At 35.5% G+C, this 23648-nt stretch overlaps 1 protein-coding gene across 1 annotated transcript in view; it reads right to left on the bottom strand.

The window, feature by feature from the left end:
- Positions 1-23648, bottom strand: part of LOC107582199 (dedicator of cytokinesis protein 1-like) — an 87934-nt gene that overhangs the window by 20374 nt on the left and 43912 nt on the right. Inside the window, exons 11-19 of the mRNA XM_016267951.1 lie at positions 19914-20033; positions 15228-15317; positions 14418-14522; positions 10777-10918; positions 10578-10659; positions 4318-4402; positions 3808-3894; positions 1889-2065; positions 1170-1253 (exon numbers count right to left, since the gene is read on the bottom strand). Coding sequence (XP_016123437.1) covers positions 1170-1253; positions 1889-2065; positions 3808-3894; positions 4318-4402; positions 10578-10659; positions 10777-10918; positions 14418-14522; positions 15228-15317; positions 19914-20033 — 972 coding nt within the window. The remainder of the gene's footprint in view (positions 1-1169; positions 1254-1888; positions 2066-3807; positions 3895-4317; positions 4403-10577; positions 10660-10776; positions 10919-14417; positions 14523-15227; positions 15318-19913; positions 20034-23648) is intronic.

The raw sequence follows: 23648 nt of genomic DNA, 5'->3' as shown, positions 1-23648 counted from the left end.
ACATTGCTTTATTATATTTCAAAATATTGGATTCATTTTTTTTAACAACTTGACTTCTTTCAATTAGCACAGGTTTTGTATTTCTTTTGAAAACAGCTGATTGTAGGCCTCACTGATTTCAGTTAATTGCCAAAATTATCCACAAATAATGCTATTTTCACTCAAAAAGTGAGGTGCATAAGCTCAGATCAATGAGGCCTACAACCAATCACTTTCAGAAACAAATACAAAACCTTTACTAACCGAGAGAAAACAAGTTGACAAAAAGATCAAATCTAAGATTATGTGATAATACAGTATATTGAGAGATTTACAAGCAATTTTTGACCTGGAATGCCTAGTTAAATAAAGGATTTACAGCAAAAAACATCAAAAAAGAGCCATCAGTGAGCGACGTGTTATTGTGCTGTATGACACAGCAGATGTTCTTTTCGGAGAGATAAAAACCTATTTGTTATTGGCATGGGATACATTTCCCACTAAACAGCTATAAATGAAGCTTCATCAGTGCTAAGATCATCTTTAGTAGATCTCTATCTCACACTCATACACAATCTCACAGGCAAGACATCAGGAGGATTTGATGTGTTGCTCTGCCCTGTAACCATCATTAGTATTTTGACTGAGTACAGAGCGATAAAAGCCTTTCGATTTGATGATAAAGTCAGTTTGCAGCACCAAACACGTGCTGCTTCAACCAACATGTGGATGTAAGTCAGTGAATCCCCAGGAGACCTTTCTTTAAATAAAACCTCATACTGGATATTTATACTGCGTGACAGATGCTTTAAGATCTTCTGAAGAACTGTGATCTCACATCGTGCATGCTCATTATGAAAACTTATGAGAGAAGTTATGCACAGAGTTTTATTTCGGAATCAATTCTTTGAGAAAGGACAGCTTAAATTGATTTACAAAACTACATTATATTTACGAAAGATGCTTAACTTTAAATCAAACATGACTTTAAAACATTGAAACGCAATGCTCTCATATTTATGGGAAGTGACGAGGAAGCTGTTGGAAAACTTAATCGGCAATTAATAATAACAATACAAAAAAAATATAGCTTAATTTAATATCATCTGCAAAATCATGGCAAACACCTTATGAATATTCAATATATAACCCAGTACTGCTGTTAAGACATGCACTGATTATATCATTACCTGCCAGGCAATCAGATCCTTTAGTTTTTCAATCTTCTCCTGGTCATTTGCATGTTCCTGGATGTATTTCTCAGTGAAAAACGCCTATAGATGACAAAACAACAACTAAGTTATAAACACCTGTCTGTAAGATTTAAAAGAAAATAAATAATAATACTTTTATTCAGCAAGGATGCATTAAATTGATCAAAAGTGACAGTAAAAACATTTATAATGTTAAAAAAGGTGTCTATTTTGTTCTGTGTTGTTCTTTTGAACTTTCTGTTTAAATGATGTTGAGGTCTTCATCGGTTATAACGGACGAAAAGTCATTTAAAGAATCCTGAAAGAAATGTTTCCACTAAAATATGAAGCAGCACAACTATTTCCAACATTGATGATGATAATACATGTTTTTGAGCAGCAAATCAGCATATTAGAATGATTTCTGAAGATCATGTGACACTGAAGACTGGAGTAATGATGCTGAAAATTCAGCTTTTCATCACAGGAATAAATTACACTTTAAAATATATTCACATAGAAAACAGCTATTTTGAGTTGCAAAAATATTTCACAATTTTGCTGTATTTTTTATCGCATAAATGCAGCCTTGATGAGATGACTTTCATTACATAAAATGGTTAAAATAGTTTTTACATTCAACTTCTCTTGGTTCACTGTGTTTAATCTTTGTGCCGTGACACAATTTGGCAATAATTACCAGAATAATCTCATACCTTCTCATAATTAGTAAAGCCGCCCATGACAGCTGGGTCCACGATGCCGTTGAGGAACATAGAGAGGGGGTTTATGGGAAGGCCGGAGTCGTTTAAGTGGCGCTGGACCATGTTGCTGATTTTCTCATTGGTCAGTTGCATTGTCTCCATAGCGTTTTCCAGCGGACTGATTTCCTCCTGCAGAAAGAAGCAAAAACATATTTATAGGCCAAAAGATAATTTATGAATAAAATAAACAAGCAGGAAATATTTACGCGGCAAAGGATGACTCTTACTTTAACCAGCTGTCTAACATGTTACTGTTACGCAACAACCAAAGTTGCAATCTAACAAACAAACTCCACTAACGAGCAGCGAAGCAACAAGAGCAGGTTTTCAACTGTTTACAGATTAACTAATGAATGGGTTAACATGTTCTCTCCGAATATCTGGGTCCCGTAATGCATCTGTGACAGGATCTGAAATCAATGTGAGAGACAGACGCTCTGATGCGTCTATCTCGGGAAACTCGTGCCAGGGAGGCTAATGAGAACGAGAGCACACGTGAAGCGTCAGAGAAAACAATCGTGGCGAGACGGTGAGAAGGAGAGCTCAAAAGAGACTGTGCAAATTAGAACGGATAAACACCAGGGTATGCAGTCTGGGTATAACATGATGCTAGAGCCACTGCACAGTCAAATAAGCGTGCCAGCACACGTAACCACCATTCTCTCAGCGCAGGACGGATTCAGGACGACATGATCAGAATAGCATGATGGAAAGAGAGAGTTAGACAGGCCAGGTCTGCTATAATGGAGTGTAGTGAGAGTGAGACAGGTCTAAATGTATTGCTTTGTTTTAAATATTAAGCAGTAAAATATACAACTACATATTACTAGGTATGCACACGAACACCACTGATGCTAGTAAACAATGCTCGGCCATGGTTACGTGTGATGTGACTTTTAGCTGAATCAGAAATTCAGTAACAACTCTACATTTTTAATTGTATAATTACGTATTTCATGTGAGCACCGCAGTAAGCTGTGTTCACTCTAGAGGGAGCACAAACAAGACAGCATGCCAATCAACTGCAACAGATCACTCTATCTTGAGACAAGCTCTTTAAAAATATCTGTACAAAGTACAAAATGCATTAAAAATGCAATTTTGAGTGCTGAACTCCTGTAGCGTCAAAAATAGTGCACGTTTAATATTCATGAAAGTATTTTTCATTGAAATGATCAGCAAGTCTTACCAAGAACCGCAATACAATCAGATAACACCAAAGCTTGTCATTTTCTTTTTAAGAAAAAAAACATAAGATGTTCTTAAGAACATATTTGAGAACTTTTGAAGAATTGCACTTAGGAACTTTCTTGTGAGCTTCTTAAAACTTCTTTCTTAAGAAAAAATGCTGAGAATTAGAATATGGTGTTGTATTGTATGTACTATCATTGTAATGGACTGCCATATCATTTTCATTAAACATTCAACAATACAATACAATCTAATAAAAACAAACATTTTATAAAATCCAACTTGGATGAAAAAAGTCAAGCTTTTTTGTACAAACAATTCTGTGAAAGATTCTTGAAATGTACTTGTAAGTTTTTTGGGGTCCATCTTACAAATTCGGCCTTAAATGTGGTTGTCTCATACATTAAAAATTGGGCAGACCAAGAACATATATATATATTTTATTAATGGACAAGTTGGTGCTACAATGCTGAGATTTTGGAGCTTTTTCACCCTTCAATAAATGCCCATGGGTCATTAGAATATGGTGAGAGTAAGACAGGTTAAATATATTGCAGATGAGGGTGAGACGGGTCAAATCAACTGTATCCGAGTTCATTCGAGGTTGCTGATTTTCCTTCAAAGCATCAAGAATCTGTGATATAATGAACCACTGCGGATGCTAAAGCTGTCGTACTCACCGCTGAGACGGACACCACTTCAAACCAGCGCAGGATGCCCGGCAGCTTATAGGCGGTGACGTAAGTCGTCCTCTCAATCCACATGTTCTTTTGGAAGAATGGGAAAAATTGAGCAAAACATTAAGTGAACAGTTAGCAGAATGAAAGCTTTTAGCAAAGGGCCGCATTTCAGGTAAAGAGTGGCCGCAGTTTATTCCTGCATGCTTTTTTTCTTCAATCTAAGCCTCTATTTACTGGATTTTAATGAATGTTTAAGTAAGTAAGTAAGTGGAGGCCGTGGAGGTGGGACAGACTTTATATTTTAGTATAACGGTGCAGTGTTCTCAGGTTCGACATCTCGCTGTAATAACTCAACGTGAAGCCATCTTAAAAGGTTTTTAGACAAACGGCCGTTAGAAAAACATTTTTGAGTTCTTCTAAATGAAGAACTGCAGAGCACTTTACACAAGCGCTGAGTGAAATAACAAAAGGAGAAATGCTTTAGTCATTGAAAAGCAAAAGGAAACTCACAGCGAACTCATTGTCCGGATCTTTCTCTCCTTTCCGGACCGGCCGTGAATACTGGAATTTCTGGACTTCATTCACGGTGTAAAAACTGAAAAATAAAATGTGAATGACTCATTCTCAGAGTGTTTAGTGGTTTTGAGAGGGTTGCATTGGGTCAAGAGGAAGGAGATGCATGAGCATGCTTCTAAAAGCAGCCTGGATGATGATTAAAAACACTGAAACACAGCGGAAAAGAAACAACAATCCCACTTCATCGAGGACGTTCTTTGAAAAGAGGTGTGCTTTTGAATGAATTTTTAACCTGAGTTTACTACCATGACTTGTCAGCATCTTGATCATTCACAGTTTACTGATATTTTGGGCTAATCTGATTTTTAAAAATGCAGATTTGAAAGTCTTCGTATTTTGTTTGTGCCTGTAAGTCTATTCTTTGTAAAGCGTCTGAGAGCTTTGCAGATTTTGGGGCATTTAAAAACTCCCGACTACACAGCTTTTTAGTGCCGCCTGTGAAAGAGCGTATCATTGATTGAACAAATACGCCTGTCACTGAAGGAGAGTCTGAACAAGACGCTGAGTGAGAGATGAACGAGTGTGAATGACTGATGGCTATGCACAGTTAACATGACACCAGTTGTGAGTAGCCTGCTGGAAATGCAGTGCTTTTGTGCACATTGAACAAAACGGATAAGTAATTTTCCCAGCAGTGGAAGTGAAACCTCATAATTAATGAATTTTTGCCAATTGCTGTTGTCTAAAAAAAGAAGCTCAGCATTTGACAAAATGAAGGAAAATAGATATGCTTTATTGTCATTTCTGGAGAAAATGCTTACATGCTTTTGAGTCTGAGTAGATCTGCAGACATTTGAAATATAATAAAAGATAATAAGACTAATTTCAGTGGTGCTTCTGTTGAGAAAATGATTCAGTGGAGCAGCTTACACACTATTTCAGATTTCTGAAAGCACAACTGCATGACAACAATAATTAAACTCACAAACTGTTGAACAGCTACAAAAAGAGTCACTGTATGAATCAATGAATGGATATTTAAAGGGATAGTTGACTCAAGAATGAAAACCCAAGCATTTTACTCACTCTCACGTTGTTCATACTTCTGTGGAACATAAAAGGAGATATTTTAAGTGTTTTCAACCATACAATGGGAGCCAAAACTGGTTGTTTACCAACTTTCGTAATATCTTCTGTGTTCCACAGAAGCAAGCTTTTGGGTGAACTATCCCTTTAAAAGCCCTTCTGGAATTTATGGTGTCATGCATTTTAGATATAAATAAGCTTTCCATTGATGTATGGTTTGTTAAGATAGGACAATATTTGAAAATCTGGAATCCGAGGGTGCAAAAAAAATCTAAATATTGAGAAAATCACCTTTAAAGTTATCCAAATGAAGTTCTTAACAATATTACTAATCAGAAATTAAGTTTTGATATATTCACGCTAGGTAATGTAAAAAATATCTTCATGGAACATGATCTTTACTTAATATCTTAATGATTTTTGGCATAAAAGAAAAATCGATCATTTTCACCCATACAATGTATTGTGGGCTATTGCTACAAATATACCTGTGCAACATATGACTGGTTTTGTGGTCCAGGGTCACATATGGAACGTATGCTTTACATATCAGTCAGCTGGTCTCTTTCTTGTCAGTTCTTGGTCAGAACAAGCATCAAACCCATTCAGACTAGAGCGAAGATGAGTACAGGCGTCATATTTCTCTATGCCATTACGCCTGAATGAGAAAATAACTGTTTTGCTATTAAAAGCAAAAGAAAGAGAGGGAATAAGGTGAACATTTACACCATTTGATCTTCCCAGTTCACAAATCCACTAAAATCCAATGCTGAATAGTCCAGTTGCAGTCAGGTTTGTGCAACTCACTTAAATTAGCATGATGGCACTAACATGCCTAGAGTCGTGCCTCTGGACTGGGCTCTGAACAGATTCAAATAGGATTGAAAAAGACACAGATAACCAATTACAATATTTACAAATGTATTAGCTGCAGGGGAGAGAGATCCAGCCCGGGGCATGAGAGGAGAGACGCAAAAATAAACCAACTGTGACATGGGAGATCAGGCCAACGTTCAATCACTGAAGTTATCCACCCCTTAAGCTCCTCTATACGTTCACGCTCCAGCAAGCTCACAAAAATCACATCCTGTCATGTGACCTTTGACTCTGACGCTTATTTACTCAGAATTGTGGCTAAATAGTGAGTTTTAATTGCTTTTCATGCTCACTGGCGGCTCTGATTGGCTGCGGTAAGCCGCCTCTGATGCTTTATCAAGATCGGTGATAATGGTGCTGTTTACCCCGTGGCACTGAATTTAGCCTGAAACAGAATTATGCTTCCACTGCAGGTGTGTGTGCGAGTGATTTATTAAAGCACAGAGGAGTGTAGTAAGGTCAAACACTGTTTGCTCACTGCACATTTCCATTTGAATCAGCTGGGTGAGTTGCTCTGAAACACAAACCCCAGAGATCTGCCTGCCAGTTTACTGACCCATCACACGCACACACGCACACACAGAGACATACACGTGCACAGACAGACAGACTCTCACCTGACGATCTGCTCTGATACGGGTTTGTTCTGGAACTTTGGTGGCAGTTCTAGGATGGGCTTCACTGTGAAACACTGAATGTCTATTTGGACCAAACTAAGAAACAATAAAAGGGACAATCTGGAGAATTGAAGACAAACAAAAGTGATTTTTGTTGTTGTTGTTATTGGCATGTGCTGTGAGTGACACTGGAGGATACACTGTCCAGAGGAGCTCCTGATGTCCTCGCTGGGAGGGGTCGTGGTCTTCATCTTCTCAGCGTTGGGGAACTGAGTGAGCAGTCTGGCCTCAAAGTCCTCCCACCGCTCATACTCCTTCCCCCGACAGATGAACATCTTATTCTGAAAAACACCCGCAACAGACATTCTCATCTCCAGATCAAACTTTGCTTTTCTGATTTATTTTGACAACTTTTCTGTGCTCACAGCCCTAATCTATGAATAATATTTGCATGGTATGAATTTCAAAGCATCACATTTTCTAAAAAAAGCACAATTGAATTAGCACATCAGATTGAATAAACACACGGAAATATAACAAAAAGTAATAATCAAATACACAAAGGCCAGAGATGAGTACTAACACATCCAGATATGATTTAAAACAGCAGCATCTACATGGAAAAACAAGACAAAAAGAAAAAACATTTAAATAAGTTTTCTGGAGCATCTATCAGTGAAGCATATCTAACAAGAGCTTAACAATAAAGAAAAATGTGCATATTATTATAATGTATTAAACAGCCAACAGAACTATTATCAGAACTGGTGGTTCTCAGGGTCACAGACATTGTATTCTTTGCAATGCCAAATAATAAAATGCAACTAACCATGTAATCATGCATAGATCAGATAAATAGACTTTTGAATTTCTAAAAGAGTGGACAAAATGCTTCCCATAACTTTTGTTGTCAATGTCAAAGGCTGTGCGTCCAATCAAACTCTTCAGTGGTTTATTCTGTATCTTAATAGGAAATCTTAACAATTAAACTAAATTAAACAGAAACTAATTTGTGATATTGATGAAAGCCTGTTTTTAAAAAAAACGTACTTGACTAATTCACATGTTTTTTCTTGCAATTATGAGAAAATATATTAGGATTGCAATATATAAATCTCGTAATTCTGGGTTTATATCTTGCAATTCAAACTTTTTTTTTATTTGCAAGATATAAATGCAAAACTGCGATTCTGAGAAGAAAAGTCCAAATTGTGAGATATAAACTCGCAATTGCAAAAAAAGTAAGAATTGTGAAAAAAAATTGCAGTTAAGTTTTTTAGTTTTATATTGTGGTGGAAACAAACAAACAAAACGTAACTGCAAGATGTAAACTCAGAAGTTAGAGTTGCAAGACAGAAACTTGCAATTTTTTTCTTAGAATTGCACGTTTATATCTATGTAATGCAAATATTAATACAGTAGTAATTATAAATGTTTTTATTAAAACAGTAAAATCATGCATAAAACAGAAATATGTAATTACAATAATAAATACTTAATTGCAGCTGAGAACCACAAATCTAGATCATTCAGTCATCATCATCTATGAATCCAAGGATTTTATGAAAACAGTAAAATGACAGAAAACAGAAGCTCATCACTCAGAGAAGCTCATTCTGTATTTCTTAGTTTGAAAGTTAAATCTCAAAATATCCACGGCGGCTGTAATTCCGAGGCGTTTGGCAGTCTGGAAACACTCAATTATCGCACATTCCCATAAAGACACCGTCAATCATCAGCACCCACCTACAACACCGTCAATATGTTTCCATTCACAGCGTCTGTGCGAACAACTACACACAGACCGCTGTGTGCACACAAACACCCACATATGACAGCAACGGAATGGGATACTAAATTGCCAATATGCATGGAATTGAAGTGTTTATTGTTGAACAATGCATGATCACATTTAATATTTTGCAATAGGACAAAGCAGCGTGACAGTATTCGATATGAAAACGGAGATACACACACACACACACACACACACACACACACACACACTCCCTTGCATGCACGAACATATTTCAGCTGCTCAATTATCACACACACACACACACACACACACACACACACACTCCCTTGCATGCACGAACATATTTCAGCTGCTCAATTAGTGAAATGTGAACCGGAGGTGAAATATGCCCAGGGCCGTTTTCAAATCTGCTTTGAGCGATAAGGTGACAAATTGCATTGTGCTCTCGACGGGTGTTTTCACAGCCCCGGTGATTCCATGCACGGCGGAACAAACCGGCAGCGTTAGCACGACTCCGCACACATACAAAAGTGCCACTTTAAGGAGGGAGAGGAGATTGTGAGATGTTCTGTGTTTCAAAAGGAGAAGCTTCTCTCCACAGAGCAACATGTCAACACTAGCAGGAGGCGACTGGCCTTTAGATGCCGATTTATTTTTTTGTTCCCAGGATGGTTGGTGGGAGACGCGTGACTGCAGGCCGCTGGAAGAGAATTAACAGGATTCAGTGCCACAACCAGAGGCTTAAACACATGCATGATCTGTGGAAGGTGAATGATTCGGTTTCCTCGTGAACGACAGATTCTGGCAGGGAAATATATAGAAAAAAAAACTGAGAATGCAAACACTTGAGTCCACAGAATATTAATATCGCCCTGCCTTTTTTCTGTCTGACCTTCATACTTGATCAACGTTGCATTTTTACTGCATATAAGCTTTGATAGCACTTCATTTGCTTTACCAAATCAATGTATTGGTTTCACATATGAGAGAATTTAGATGAGTGTTTGTCAAGACCACATTTGAAAAGCCATGCGAACAACCTTAGAAACATCGGATTTGAGCTGCAAAGTGGAAGTGAAATAGATTTGGTAATAAAAGAACCTACAAATAAAAAAAACTAATTTTAAGAAGTTAATTGAATAGTATTAACTGAATTGAATACAAATAAATTCAGGAATTTAATAAATATTTAGTAAATATTGAGTTGGTTTTTGGTTATTTCAAATTTTTTTATATCAACCTTAAAACATGAGCAAAGTGGAACTGAAAAAGATTTGGTAATAAAACAAATAAATAATTGAATTGAATAGAATACAAATAATTACATTAATTTAATAAATATCGACATGGTTTTTGGTCATTTTATAAACATTAAAAACATTGGATTTGAGTGGTAAAGTGGAACTGAAATAGATTTGGTAATAAAATAAGCTAAAAATAAAATAATAATAATTGCAAAATAATACTAATTAATAATTGAACTGAAGAATATAATTGAATTAAATACAAATAAATTACTTAATTCAACAAATAATATTTAATAAATATTGAGATGGTTTTTGGTTATTTTATATATTTTTTAACAGCCTTGAAAACATTGGCTTTGAGCGGGCAAAGTGGAACTGAAATGGAAACTGGGAAGAAGCTAATAATAATACTAATGCTATCACTAATACGAATACAAATACTAACAATAGAACTGAAATTTAGAATTCATGATTATATTTTGAGACTGAAAGTCTGGGACAAAAAGGTGAAAAAGAATCATAATGATGAATGCATGGTAAAAATCGACCGACATACATCAAAAGGAAAATAAATCTGTTAGTTTGAATAAAAATCAACCCCGCACACACACACACACACACACACACACACACACACACACACACGTGCACAGACAGACAGACTCTCACCTGACGATCTGCTCTGATACGGGTTTGTTCTGGAACTTTGGTGGCAGTTCTAGGATGGGCTTCACTGTGAAACACTGAATGTCTATTTGGACCAAACTAAGAAACAATAAAAGGGACAATCTGGAGAATTGAAGACAAACAAAAGTGATTTTTGTTGTTGTTGTTATTGGCATGTGCTGTGAGTGACACTGGAGGATACACTGTCCAGAGGAGCTCCTGATGTCCTCGCTGGGAGGGGTCGTGGTCTTCATCTTCTCAGCGTTGGGGAACTGAGTGAGCAGTCTGGCCTCAAAGTCCTCCCACCGCTCATACTCCTTCCCCCGACAGATGAACATCTTATTCTGAAAAACACCCGCAACAGACATTCTCATCTCCAGATCAAACTTTGCTTTTCTGATTTATTTTGACAACTTTTCTGTGCTCACAGCCCTAATCTATGAATAATATTTGCATGGTATGAATTTCAAAGCATCACATTTTCTAAAAAAAGCACAATTGAATTAGCACATCAGATTGAATAAACACACGGAAATATAACAAAAAGTAATAATCAAATACACAAAGGCCAGAGATGAGTACTAACACATCCAGATATGATTTAAAACAGCAGCATCTACATGGAAAAACAAGACAAAAAGAAAAAACATTTAAATAAGTTTTCTGGAGCATCTATCAGTGAAGCATATCTAACAAGAGCTTAACAATAAAGAAAAATGTGCATATTATTATAATGTATTAAACAGCCAACAGAACTATTATCAGAACTGGTGGTTCTCAGGGTCACAGACATTGTATTCTTTGCAATGCCAAATAATAAAATGCAACTAACCATGTAATCATGCATAGATCAGATAAATAGACTTTTGAATTTCTAAAAGAGTGGACAAAATGCTTTCCATAACTTTTGTTGTCAATGTCAAAGGCTGTGCGTCCAATCAAACTCTTCAGTGGTTTATTCTGTATCTTAATAGGAAATCTTAACAATTAAACTAAATTAAACAGAAACTAATTTGTGATATTGATGAAAGCCTGTTTTTAAAAAAAACGTACTTGACTAATTCACATGTTTTTTCTTGCAATTATGAGAAAATATATTAGGATTGCAATATATAAATCTCGTAATTCTGGGTTTATATCTTGCAATTCAAACTTTTTTTTTATTTGCAAGATATAAATGCAAAACTGCGATTCTGAGAAGAAAAGTCCAAATTGTGAGATATAAACTCGCAATTGCAAAAAAAGTAAGAATTGTGAAAAAAAATTGCAGTTAAGTTTTTTAGTTTTATATTGTGGTGGAAACAAACAAACAAAACGTAACTGCAAGATGTAAACTCAGAAGTTAGAGTTGCAAGACAGAAACTTGCAATTTTTTTCTTAGAATTGCACGTTTATATCTATGTAATGCAAATATTAATACAGTAGTAATTATAAATGTTTTTATTAAAACAGTAAAATCATGCATAAAACAGAAATATGTAATTACAATAATAAATACTTAATTGCAGCTGAGAACCACAAATCTAGATCATTCAGTCATCATCATCTATGAATCCAAGGATTTTATGAAAACAGTAAAATGACAGAAAACAGAAGCTCATCACTCAGAGAAGCTCATTCTGTATTTCTTAGTTTGAAAGTTAAATCTCAAAATATCCACGGCGGCTGTAATTCCGAGGCGTTTGGCAGTCTGGAAACACTCAATTATCGCACATTCCCATAAAGACACCGTCAATCATCAGCACCCACCTACAACACCGTCAATATGTTTCCATTCACAGCGTCTGTGCGAACAACTACACACAGACCGCTGTGTGCACACAAACACCCACATATGACAGCAACGGAATGGGATACTAAATTGCCAATATGCATGGAATTGAAGTGTTTATTGTTGAACAATGCATGATCACATTTAATATTTTGCAATAGGACAAAGCAGCGTGACAGTATTCGATATGAAAAAACGGAGATACACACACACACACACACACACACACACACACACACTCCCTTGCATGCACGAACATATTTCAGCTGCTCAATTAGTGAAATGTGAACCGGAGGTGAAATATGCCCAGGGCCGTTTTCAAATCTGCTTTGAGCGATAAGGTGACAAATTGCATTGTGCTCTCGACGGGTGTTTTCACAGCCCCGGTGATTCCATGCACGGCGGAACAAACCGGCAGCGTTAGCACGACTCCGCACACATACAAAAGTGCCACTTTAAGGAGGGAGAGGAGATTGTGAGATGTTCTGTGTTTCAAAAGGAGAAGCTTCTCTCCACAGAGCAACATGTCAACACTAGCAGGAGGCGACTGGCCTTTAGATGCCGATTTATTTTTTTGTTCCCAGGATGTCTCGTGGGAGACGTGTGACTGCAGGCGGCTGGAAGAGTATTAGAAGAATTACAAATATATCTGAGGAGATTCCGAGCCACAACCACAGGCTTAAACACATGCATGATCTGTGGAAGGTGAATGATTCTGTTTCATCATGAATGACAGAGATTCTGGCAGAGGATATATAGAAATATACAGAGAATACAAACCATACACTCATACAACAGAGCATTCCTATTTTTTTGCTTTTTTACTGTCTGACCTTCATACTTGATCAACTTTCCATCTTTACTGCATGTAGCTTTGATAGCATTGTATTTGCTGTATAATACCATTGTTTTGGTTTCACATATGAGACTGTTTAGATGAGAGTCTGTCAAGAGCACGTTTAAAAAGTCATCTCAACTATACAAACATGGGATTTGAGCTGCAAAGTGGAACTGAAATAGATTTGGTAATAAAAGAATCTAGAAATGCAAAAACATTAATTTGATTTTATTGACTAATATAACTGACTCAAATAAAAATAAATTATGCATTTAATAAATATTTAGTAAATATTGAGATGGTTTTGGGTTATTTTAAAAACTCTTAACCTTAAAAACATCAGCAAAATGGAACTGAAATATATTGGTAAGAAAATCATCTAAAATTAAATCATAAGTAATAATAATAATTTAATAAATAATATTTAATAAATATTGAAATTATTTTTGGTCATTTCATAAACATTAAAAACATTGGGATTAGCATGACAAAATAGAATTGAAAAAGATTTGGTAATAAACTAAGCTAAAAATAAAAATAACAACAATAATTTAACTGAATAATAAAAAATACAAATAAATTAATTAATTCAACAAATAATATTTAATAAAAAATTTGATTTTTTTTTTATAAATATTGAGGTTTTTAGTTATTTTATATATTTTTTGACAACCTTAAAAACAATGGATTTGAGCAGCAAAGTGGAATTGAAAGATTTGGGAAGAAGCTGATGATGATGATGATGATGATAACAATAATAGAATATAAATAACTTAATGAACTTAAGTAAATATTTAATAAATATTGAGATGTTTTTGTTTATTTTATAATTTTTTTATATTATAGTTTAAAAATAGTTTAAAAATCCCATTTTATATTGTAAGATTAAAGTTCTATGTCTTTGAAAAAGAGAAGAAAAAGAATCAATACAAAAAAGGTGAAAAGTATAATGGTGAAGGCATGGTAAAAATTTACCTTCATATATCAAAAGGAAAAATAAATCTGTCAGTTTGAATCCAAATCAATCCCTGGAACATGAAATTGTCTGTATCTGAATGAAGGTTCCTGCAGTAATGAGTTTGGAGAAGCCACACAAAGACACCAGTAATTGATTTCCAGGCCTTTGGAAATATATCAGACGAATTCACAATGCAACGCATTTACAAAAAGACACAGAGATCTCCATGGTGACGGTGAAATATGAAAGATTCAGGATTATAAGAGAAATTCTCACCCGCAGGAACGAGGGGAAGCCCATTCCATAATAACCTACAGCAAAGTAGTCCGGCTTTGGTCTGATCACTTTCACGATGTTCTCATAAAACTGAGCCTGCTTCCTCTGAGAGACAAAGAGACACAGATCAATTACAAACACTCTTTAATGACATAAATACATTTTCCTGCTCAACAGTTGCTGATATGGTATTATGGATGGTTGCCAGGGCGTTGCTAGGTTGCATAATTAATATACTTAGCTTAATTAATTTGACAATTTACTAATATTACTATATAAAAATAATAATAAATAGGTTAAATAATAAAATAAAAATACAAATATAAATTTTTTTTATTTAAAAAAATAGAAATTAATTTCCTTTCTGTTTTATTTAAGATAAAAAACATATAATACAAATATTTTTTTATATAAAATATATAATATTTAAAACAATAAAATTACATACACATACCGGTTTGTGTGGAACTACATAAGACAGTTAAAAACATCCAAACAAGTAATAAAAACAGGTTGAGATCAACATGTGAAGGGTTACAATAACTTGTGTTCAGGACTCTGCAAAATGTGGCAACAGTTAATTTAAGATAAAACCAGACCACAATCGTTGTTTGTGTCTGAATGGATCAATTTGTCATTTGTTGCCAATTAGACAAAACTCCACTAATGAACAAAATGCAGAAACTCATCAAACCCCTCTGATCATTTAGATTAGGCCAATTTAGCGACTTTGGTGAACTTTAACAGTCTGAACGACTCATCAGTTGTTTGTTTCATTGTAAAACCTTGAGAGAGAAAGTTTGTACGTACCAGTAAAGCGCTCAGCTGCTCAAAGTCAAACATCTCGTTCTCATACTGTTCGGCTAACTCCTTCCCCAGGATAATAGCCTCCTCCCACATCTGAACACAAAGCACCAAAACACACATCAGACGTCATCAACACAAGGTGCTGTGATATCCTTCTAACCATCTGTGAACAATGCGCTTTGAGATGACTGTCAAACAAAAAGTGCTTTCTGAGATGTATGTTAAAGCGGATGCAAAAATTACCCAGCTGCACCACGCTGATCATGTTAAATATTTAAGAGATCATGAAAGGAATGTTCTGGGATTACCATAGAACATGATTCTGACCCATTCCTCTGTAAAAACAAACAGAAAATTTGCATGCACTGTAATGCACGTCTAATGGAAGACTGAAACCGAAGGCTGTAAAAGCTTTGTTTTGTACACAAAAAGTGAATTATTATATCAGGGATTGTGCAAGTTTCATGAAGGTGAATTTAAGACTTTTTAAGACCTTTAAGATAATTAAAGAAAATTTGAAGAATAAATGAAAGGGAATACAATACATCTATGTTCTCTTAATGTAGAGGTCTAAGGAGAACACAATGAGTTGAATTAGCAACACGTTTGAAAATACAACTTCCAACTGATCTCAATTACTTTTTAATTAATGTACAAATAAGTAGCTTAACTAGAAAAAAGAAATAACTTTTACTGTATATTTGTATACCTAATTGACAGATATTGACAGATAAAAACAAGACTTCATATCTTCAACTTGCAACTTAAGTGATTGTATCTTGAGTTAAGAATGTTTTCATATTTGTATTGGAAAACAAGACAAAAATACGGGGGGTTTTTTTCAATGCATGTAATATTTAATGCATAAATATATAATGCGGCATGTTATTTCTTTGGGTGGAGCAGGTGGCTTTAAGTGAGTCAATATCCATGACCTCATCTAAACAGTAATACGGATATTCCTCGGCTCTGACATTCTCTCATATCAGACTTATAACTTCAAATGCCAAGTGTAAATAAAACCTCCAGCTAGCATTACACTTCTGCTGCACAGGATTTGATATATAACTAATTCCTCAAATGAAACTTTGAGTGCATCCTGGCGGCACCGAGAGGGAGAGACTGTGATTATATATATCAATATCTGCAGTGCATTATTATTGAGAAAGCTGCCAGTAATAGTATCTGCAGTCTGTAGGAGACGATGTGGATTAGTTATTCAGACTAGAGGAAGAATAAAGCAAGTACGGTGCATAAAGCGAAACTTGCACTGCAATATTAGACCACATGTTCAGCATGAAAATGACTTTCCTCAATTTTCCTGTCGAGACTGCAGTGCACTAAAGGAATAGTTCACCTCAGAATGAAAACATGTGTCATTATTCACACAACCTCAAGACGTCTCAAACTGTACACTGTTGTGGAAAACCAAAGGAGAATATTTTAAAGCATCTCTTTCCATACAAAAGGCTTTCAAAAACACCAAATAAGACTATAAAACTATAAACCTAGCCCACATGACTTCATGTGCTTGAATTCAGTCTTCTGAAGCAAAACCCTTTTTATTTTTGTGAGAAACTGACTTAAATTTAAAGTAAGTTATGCATTGAGAAGATTCCATTCTTGCAAATATCAACAGAATTTAAGTTTGGTTTTACAATTAACAGAACCAAAGTCATGTTTGCATCAATTATGGCACGTTTCCTCAATTTTCCTGTCGAGACTGCAGTGCACTAAAGGAATAGTTCACCTCAGAATGAAAACATGTGTCATTATTCACACAACCTCAAGACGTCTCAAACTGTACACTGTTGTGGAAAACCAAAGGAGAATATTTTAAAGCATCTCTTTCCATACAAAAGGCTTTCAAAAACACCAAATAAGACTATAAAACTATAAACCTAGCCCACATGACTTCATGTGCTTGAATTCAGTCTTCTGAAGCAAAACCCTTTTTATTTTTGTGAGAAACTGACTTAAATTTAAAGTAAGTTATGCATTGAGAATATTCCATTCTTGCAAATATCAACAGAATTTAAGTTTGGTTTTACAATTAACAGAACCAAAGTCATGTTTGCATCAATTATGGCACTGACTTGTGCACAAAAATAGTCTGATATTAACCAAATTGTGGTCATGCTATACAGGAAACAACATTAAATATTAAAAGAGATGCCATAGCCTACATTTACAGTATAAAACCTAGATTTGCAAACAATCAATCTTTTATTACAACGCAGGGCACTGAAGGAAATGTTTCAGCATCTCAATAATTTTCCAGAGGAGTAGTAGTAATTTGCATGTATGAGTTTATTATTAATAAACACATATGCAAATTATAAAGGAATATTGAATTAGCTTTTCTGCATATAAATTTTTTTTTTTCAGAAACAGAAATCAGTTTATATATAAATATATGAAGAGTTTATTTGCAAAAACAGATTGCAAAAAATTTCAAAAATCATGTTATTATGTAATCATGTTTTATTGTGTTAGTTAGCTGTAATGTTTAGTTATTTTTTAACCTAATCAAAATAACCCAACTGCAGTTTGACTGAGATTAATTGGAATGCACAATGAAAAAAACATATATATATATATATATATATATATATATATGTGTGTGTGTATGTATATAAATAAATAAAAAAAGTATTTTAATTAATATGTTCTTATTTAATTTGCATTTATTAATTTACATCAAGTTAAACAACTAGCTGAAATTAAAAGTAATTTATATTTTATTTTATTTCAAGTAACCAAAACATTTTGGTAAGTTTTAGTTAAATATAATAACCCTAGATATAGTATTTTTGAATCTGTAAGGAAGGCTACAATACAAGCTTTGCTGGAGGCGAAGATGATCAGAAATATTTTTTAATGCTTTAAGGGAAAATACAGGGAAAGCAGGCAGGGAAAGAGTAGGAGCAGTTTATGTGACTGTGTCTTCCTGTCTCGGCTCTCAGGAGACGTTCAGCCGTGACATGTGGGTATGTCCCAGCAGTCTGAGTTTAAAATAGACTCTCTGAAAAGCTGGAATAATTCCCATAAAATGTGTCGAACAGAAGAACTACGGCCCAGAGCTGCTCCTCAGCTCGATTTCCAGGACTGACTGACTGTCACTTTCCTTCAAACACACACACTTTCCTGTTCAATTCTCTTGTGTTCTTTCTATTTGACACACTCAGTCAAGATTTGGAGCCGCTGAGCCCAGTAATGGGGTCCAGTCCAGGGCAGCAGATTCGCTAAGAGTCCCCTACTGAGAGACCTCTACACTGGGCGCAGATCTCCGCCTGGCCCCTATAACCCTCAAATCCCCCCCAGCTCCTCTGTCCAGCCTGTCAGACTAACAGAGATGTAGCCAATAATCTGCCTCTCTGTGGGTCACCTGTCCGTTACACAGACCGCTGCAGATTCACTCAGTACCGCAGCTGCAGGATGCATTTAAAGGCATGCAGGCCGTTTCTGACATGCAATCACATGCACAGAGACACAGAAAACCTGACAGTATATAATAGTTAATCTAGTCTTGTTCATTCTTATATATATATATATATACACACACACACACACATTTGATGGTATCCAAACTGCTGTTTTAGAACATGTACAATATAATATGCAATGCATAATGCATTATATATTTTTGTTTCAATAACTAATAATATAAAGATCCCACTAATTTCACAATTTTTACAAAATATTACATAATGTATGTGTATATATACATTTTTAGGTATATTTATATTATATTTTAAATATTTAAAAATATGTAAATCATATTATAAATATTTAAACATATTTAATATTATTTAAATTTAATGCTGCCATGCTAATAACGATTCTCATTTTTTTTTAAAAGAGAACATTTCTGCTTATACATACAAAATAAATTGTAATATTTAATAAATTGATACTGCCATCCTAATTGCTTTTTTATATAAAATAATTACATAGTTTTGTACATATAACTGAACAAAATATATTTTTAATATTATAATTTGATGCTGCCACCATAATAGTGATTCTGTGTTTATTTCATCTGTTGTATTTTACATCAAAATAATAATAATGAAAAATATTTTCTGGACAAATATATAATGTTTTTAGGACCCATTTTTGCATTGTGACGTTATTGTGATATTATATATACAGTATATATATATAATATACTATACTACATTTTAATAAAACGGTGATGATCACAATTAGGAGGTTGGCAGCATCACATTTATATTTTCACAAAACAAAACCAATATGAAGAAACATCCTAAATCATATGACTGCATCAGCAGCAATGATGAAATGCATTTAATTATATTATTATTTCACTGAAAAGAAAAAAAAAACTGAAGACACAATGACACGCAGGGACTTCAGGGAACATAAATGAGTGATGACTCAAATAAACCTCTGAATTGTTTTTGTTTTTAATCAATTCATAGAAATGAACCATCAGATCGATTCAGCTTTCCAAAATGAAAAACTTCCCAAAGGAACACAGAGTTGAGAGGACAATTAAGTAGAAGACATTTAATTACTGCAGCTCAGAAGGTCATTGTTAGTTGAAACATAAAACAGCTAAAAAGTTGCACTATTCTGAAAACAGATTCATTACTTATAGTAAGTTACAGGTCAACATGACTAAAGCAGACGTTGTGATAGTACCTTATTGTTAGTAGTCGTTACCTTGCCCTTGTCGAAGTAATTGATGATCTCCTGGTACAGCTGGTCTTTGAGTTGACACTGAGTGCTCGCTTGGTAGCCGTCTCTCTGCGTCAGGTGGGCGGCACAGGCCTCTTCAGACCACTGACAAAACAACAACACAATTACACTCCTCAAATACACTGCATTAACCCGCCAGTGACCCGATGAGAGTACTGTTGAGTTCACTATTAGATCTAATCAATATCTATACACAGAAAAATACAAACAGAAGTCCACATGAAACTTTAAAAGGGTCGTATAATTATATATTTTCCTTCATCTTTTGAAATAAAGTTCACTATATGATGAAAACCTAATGTAACTCAGAACTTCCCACGCAAGTGAGATGCAAGGCAGTAAAAACACCCATCGAAGTTACAATATGTGAATTCATTAATACAACCGCCCACATACAGTGGTGTGAAAAAGTGTTGGCCCCCTTCCTGAGTTCTTATTTTTATGCATGTTTGTCACACTTTGATGTTCCAGATCATCAAACAAATTTAAATATTAGTAAAAGATAATACAAGTAAACACAACATGCAGTACTAATATTTAAATTTGTTTGATGATCTGAAACATTAAAGTGTGACAAACATGCAAAAAATAAGAAATCAGGAAGGGGGCCAACACTTTTTTCACACCACTGTATATACATTAATGATGCCTGTTATGCATTCAGAAACCTGGTTTGTCCAGTCAAGGTGAGGTAATAAAGATAGTATTACTTCAAAACGAGATCCCTGATGATTTCAGTCTGATCTGAACCATTTGGGCGACACATTTCAGATCATTTTATGGAAAGCATCAAGGCAATGCGTATAAAAAGCCCATATTCAAAGCAACAGAGAAAGTGGTCATGGAAAAACGGACTGTTTTAGTGGAAAAAAACGTTATTATAAGCATTGTAAGTGGACCACAAGGAAAAAAAAACAAAATGCAAGAAACAAAAAATGATTCGACCCAACTGAACAATAAACGAAAATCTGCAATATGCAGGTGCACAAACACACACACACACACACAAAAAATCCTGAAGGAGAATGTCCGGCCATCTGTTCGTGACCTCAAGCTGAAGCGAACTTGGGTTCTGCAGCAGGACAATGATCCAAAACACACCAGCAAGTCCACCTCTGAATGTCTGAAGAAAAACAAAATGAAGACTTTGGAGTGGCCTAGTCAAAGTCCTGACCTGAATCCTATTGAGATGCTGTGGCATGACCTTAAAAAGGCGGTTCATGCTCGAAAACCCTCCAATGTGGCTGAATTACAACAATTCTGCAGAGATGAGTGGACCAAAATTCCTCCACAGCGCTGTAACAGACTCATTGCAAGTTATCGCAAGCGCTTGATTGCAGTTGTTGCTGCTAAGGGTGGCCCAACCAGTTATTAGGTTTAGGGGGCAAACACTTTTTCACACAGGGCCATGTAGTTTTGGATTTTGTTTTCCCTTAATAATAAAAACCTTGATTTAAAAACTGCATGTTGTGTTCACTTGTTATCTTTTACTAATATTTAAATTTGTTTGATGATCTGAAACATTAAAGTGTGACAAACATGCAAAAAATAAGAAATCAGGAAGGGGGCCAACACTTTTTTCACACCACTGTATATACATTAATGATGCCTGTTATGCATTCAGAAACCTGGTTTGTCCAGTCAAGGTGAGGTAATAAAGATAGTATTACTTCAAAACGAGATCCCTGATGATTTCAGTCTGATCTGAACCATTTGGGCGACACATTTCAGATCATTTTATGGAAAGCATCAAGGCAATGCGTATAAAAAGCCCATATTCAAAGCAACAGAGAAAGTGGTCATGGAAAAACGGACTGTTTTAGTGGAAAAAAACGTTATTATAAGCATTGTAAGTGGACCACAAGGAAAAAAAAACAAAATGCAAGAAACAAAAAATGATTCGACCCAACTGAACAATAAACGAAAATCTGCAATATGCAGGTGCACAAACACACACACACAAACACACACACACACACACACACACACACACACACACACACACAGAGCAGCGTGGTCACTTTCAGATCGCAGCTGCTGGTAATATTAATTTTGTTGTGCTGAGAATCTGAAAGGTTTTGGCTGTATTTCTGTGCCGGCGTCAAGAGCCCATCTGATAACGCTGATTTATGTGGCCACACTGTAATATTCATTACAGATGCTGCCTGATCCTGTAAACAAATGATTATTGGGAGAAGCTGTGCAGATTAAGAACTCTTGGTTTTTTGCTGACCGCTCAGTTCAAAGCCTCTGTGGAATAAAAACGTGCACACACAGGAAAACAAGCGATCTGATTGGCTGGAGCGGCTCAGCTGACTCCCCTGCGGGTCGCAGCTATTGGCTGTCACGTTGAGCTACTGTATTGTGCTAAAGGCTCTGTCAGGACTGATTCACTGTATTGTAAACGTAATTGACATTTCATGGAGCTTTGTGCAATAGCGGGGGTCAAACACCTCAGGAAAGTGCAACAACGTTGTGAGGAGCATCTTAAGGTTGTAATGCTTAATTAAGCCAAACATATCAGCCTTTTAACATATATTTTATAGTTTATTAACTTAGCTTGTGATAGCACAAAGCAGTTTACCAACACAGACTCATTATTTGTCTGAATGCATGTTTGAAGACTGACAAAATATATTTTGAATCACTGTAGGCACCCATAGAACAGGACTGATCTCACCAACTTCCAAGAGAGAAGATAATAAGATGCACAGGTTCAGGTTTTGGTGTTAACCCTGAACAAGCGTGTGCATGTGGGAGCGTCGCTCTTGTATGCAGGAGCAAACAGAATGAAGGCAGCTATTTATGAAAAGAAGCTGCGTGGGTTCGAGAGAACGTGGTGTTCCCTCGCTCACTGTGACAGCCGATTCCCTCATCGAATTACTCCTGTAAAGCCCTAAACGAATCAGAACACACGCTGAGCCCAAACGCAGATGTGATTAAACAGCAAGCCAATCTACATATTAATCCATTTGCTCAACTAACAGTTAATGTCACTTATCAAGACTAACTCCCAAGATTCACCAGAACAAATGTGCATTTCCTAAAGGACAGAGTAGCTAGCACTTGCAAAGTAACCTCATAATATAATGTTAATGTTTTAGGTGAGTTAGGTTTTAGGTCAGGTAAATGTGCAAATTAAATGGTGCATCAGAGCTTTGCGTTTGTCATGACATGCTTATTGTTTTCTATCTGCTGTGCACAAGAATCAATATAAGGCAGCTTTGAAAATGAAAATTTGATCGAAATTTACTCACCCTCAGGCCATCCAAGATGGAGAGTTTGTTTCCTCATCAGAACAGATTTGGAGAAATGTAGCATTCCATCACTTGCTCACCAAAAGGTCCTCTGCAGTGAATGGGTGCCGTCAGAATGAGAATGTTTATAGTCCAAAAAATATGTTGGTGGATTTTGATGAGAGAGGAAAACTGGGGATGGACATTATCACTGGAGGAAGTGTTAATATAGATTATGGATTCATATTTTAACTGGAAGCAATAGTTTATTGTTGAAAGGTCTTAAGGATTTGTTTCTTCAGCTTTTCATTTCACAAGATGTTAACTGATGGACTGGAGTGGTGCGGATTACTTGTGGATTATTGTGATGTTTTTATCAGCTGTTTGGACTCTCATTCTGACGGCACCCATTCACTGCAGAGGATCTTTTGGTGAGCAAGTGATGGAATGCTACATTTCTCCA

This window comes from Sinocyclocheilus grahami, unplaced genomic scaffold, assembly GCF_001515645.1.
Source record: "Sinocyclocheilus grahami isolate Dianchi unplaced genomic scaffold, SAMN03320097.WGS_v1.1 scaffold41.1, whole genome shotgun sequence".
NCBI lineage: Eukaryota > Metazoa > Chordata > Actinopteri > Cypriniformes > Cyprinidae > Sinocyclocheilus > Sinocyclocheilus grahami.
Note: the sequence above shows the minus strand (reverse complement) of the source record. Positions and strands in the feature narration are given on the sequence as shown.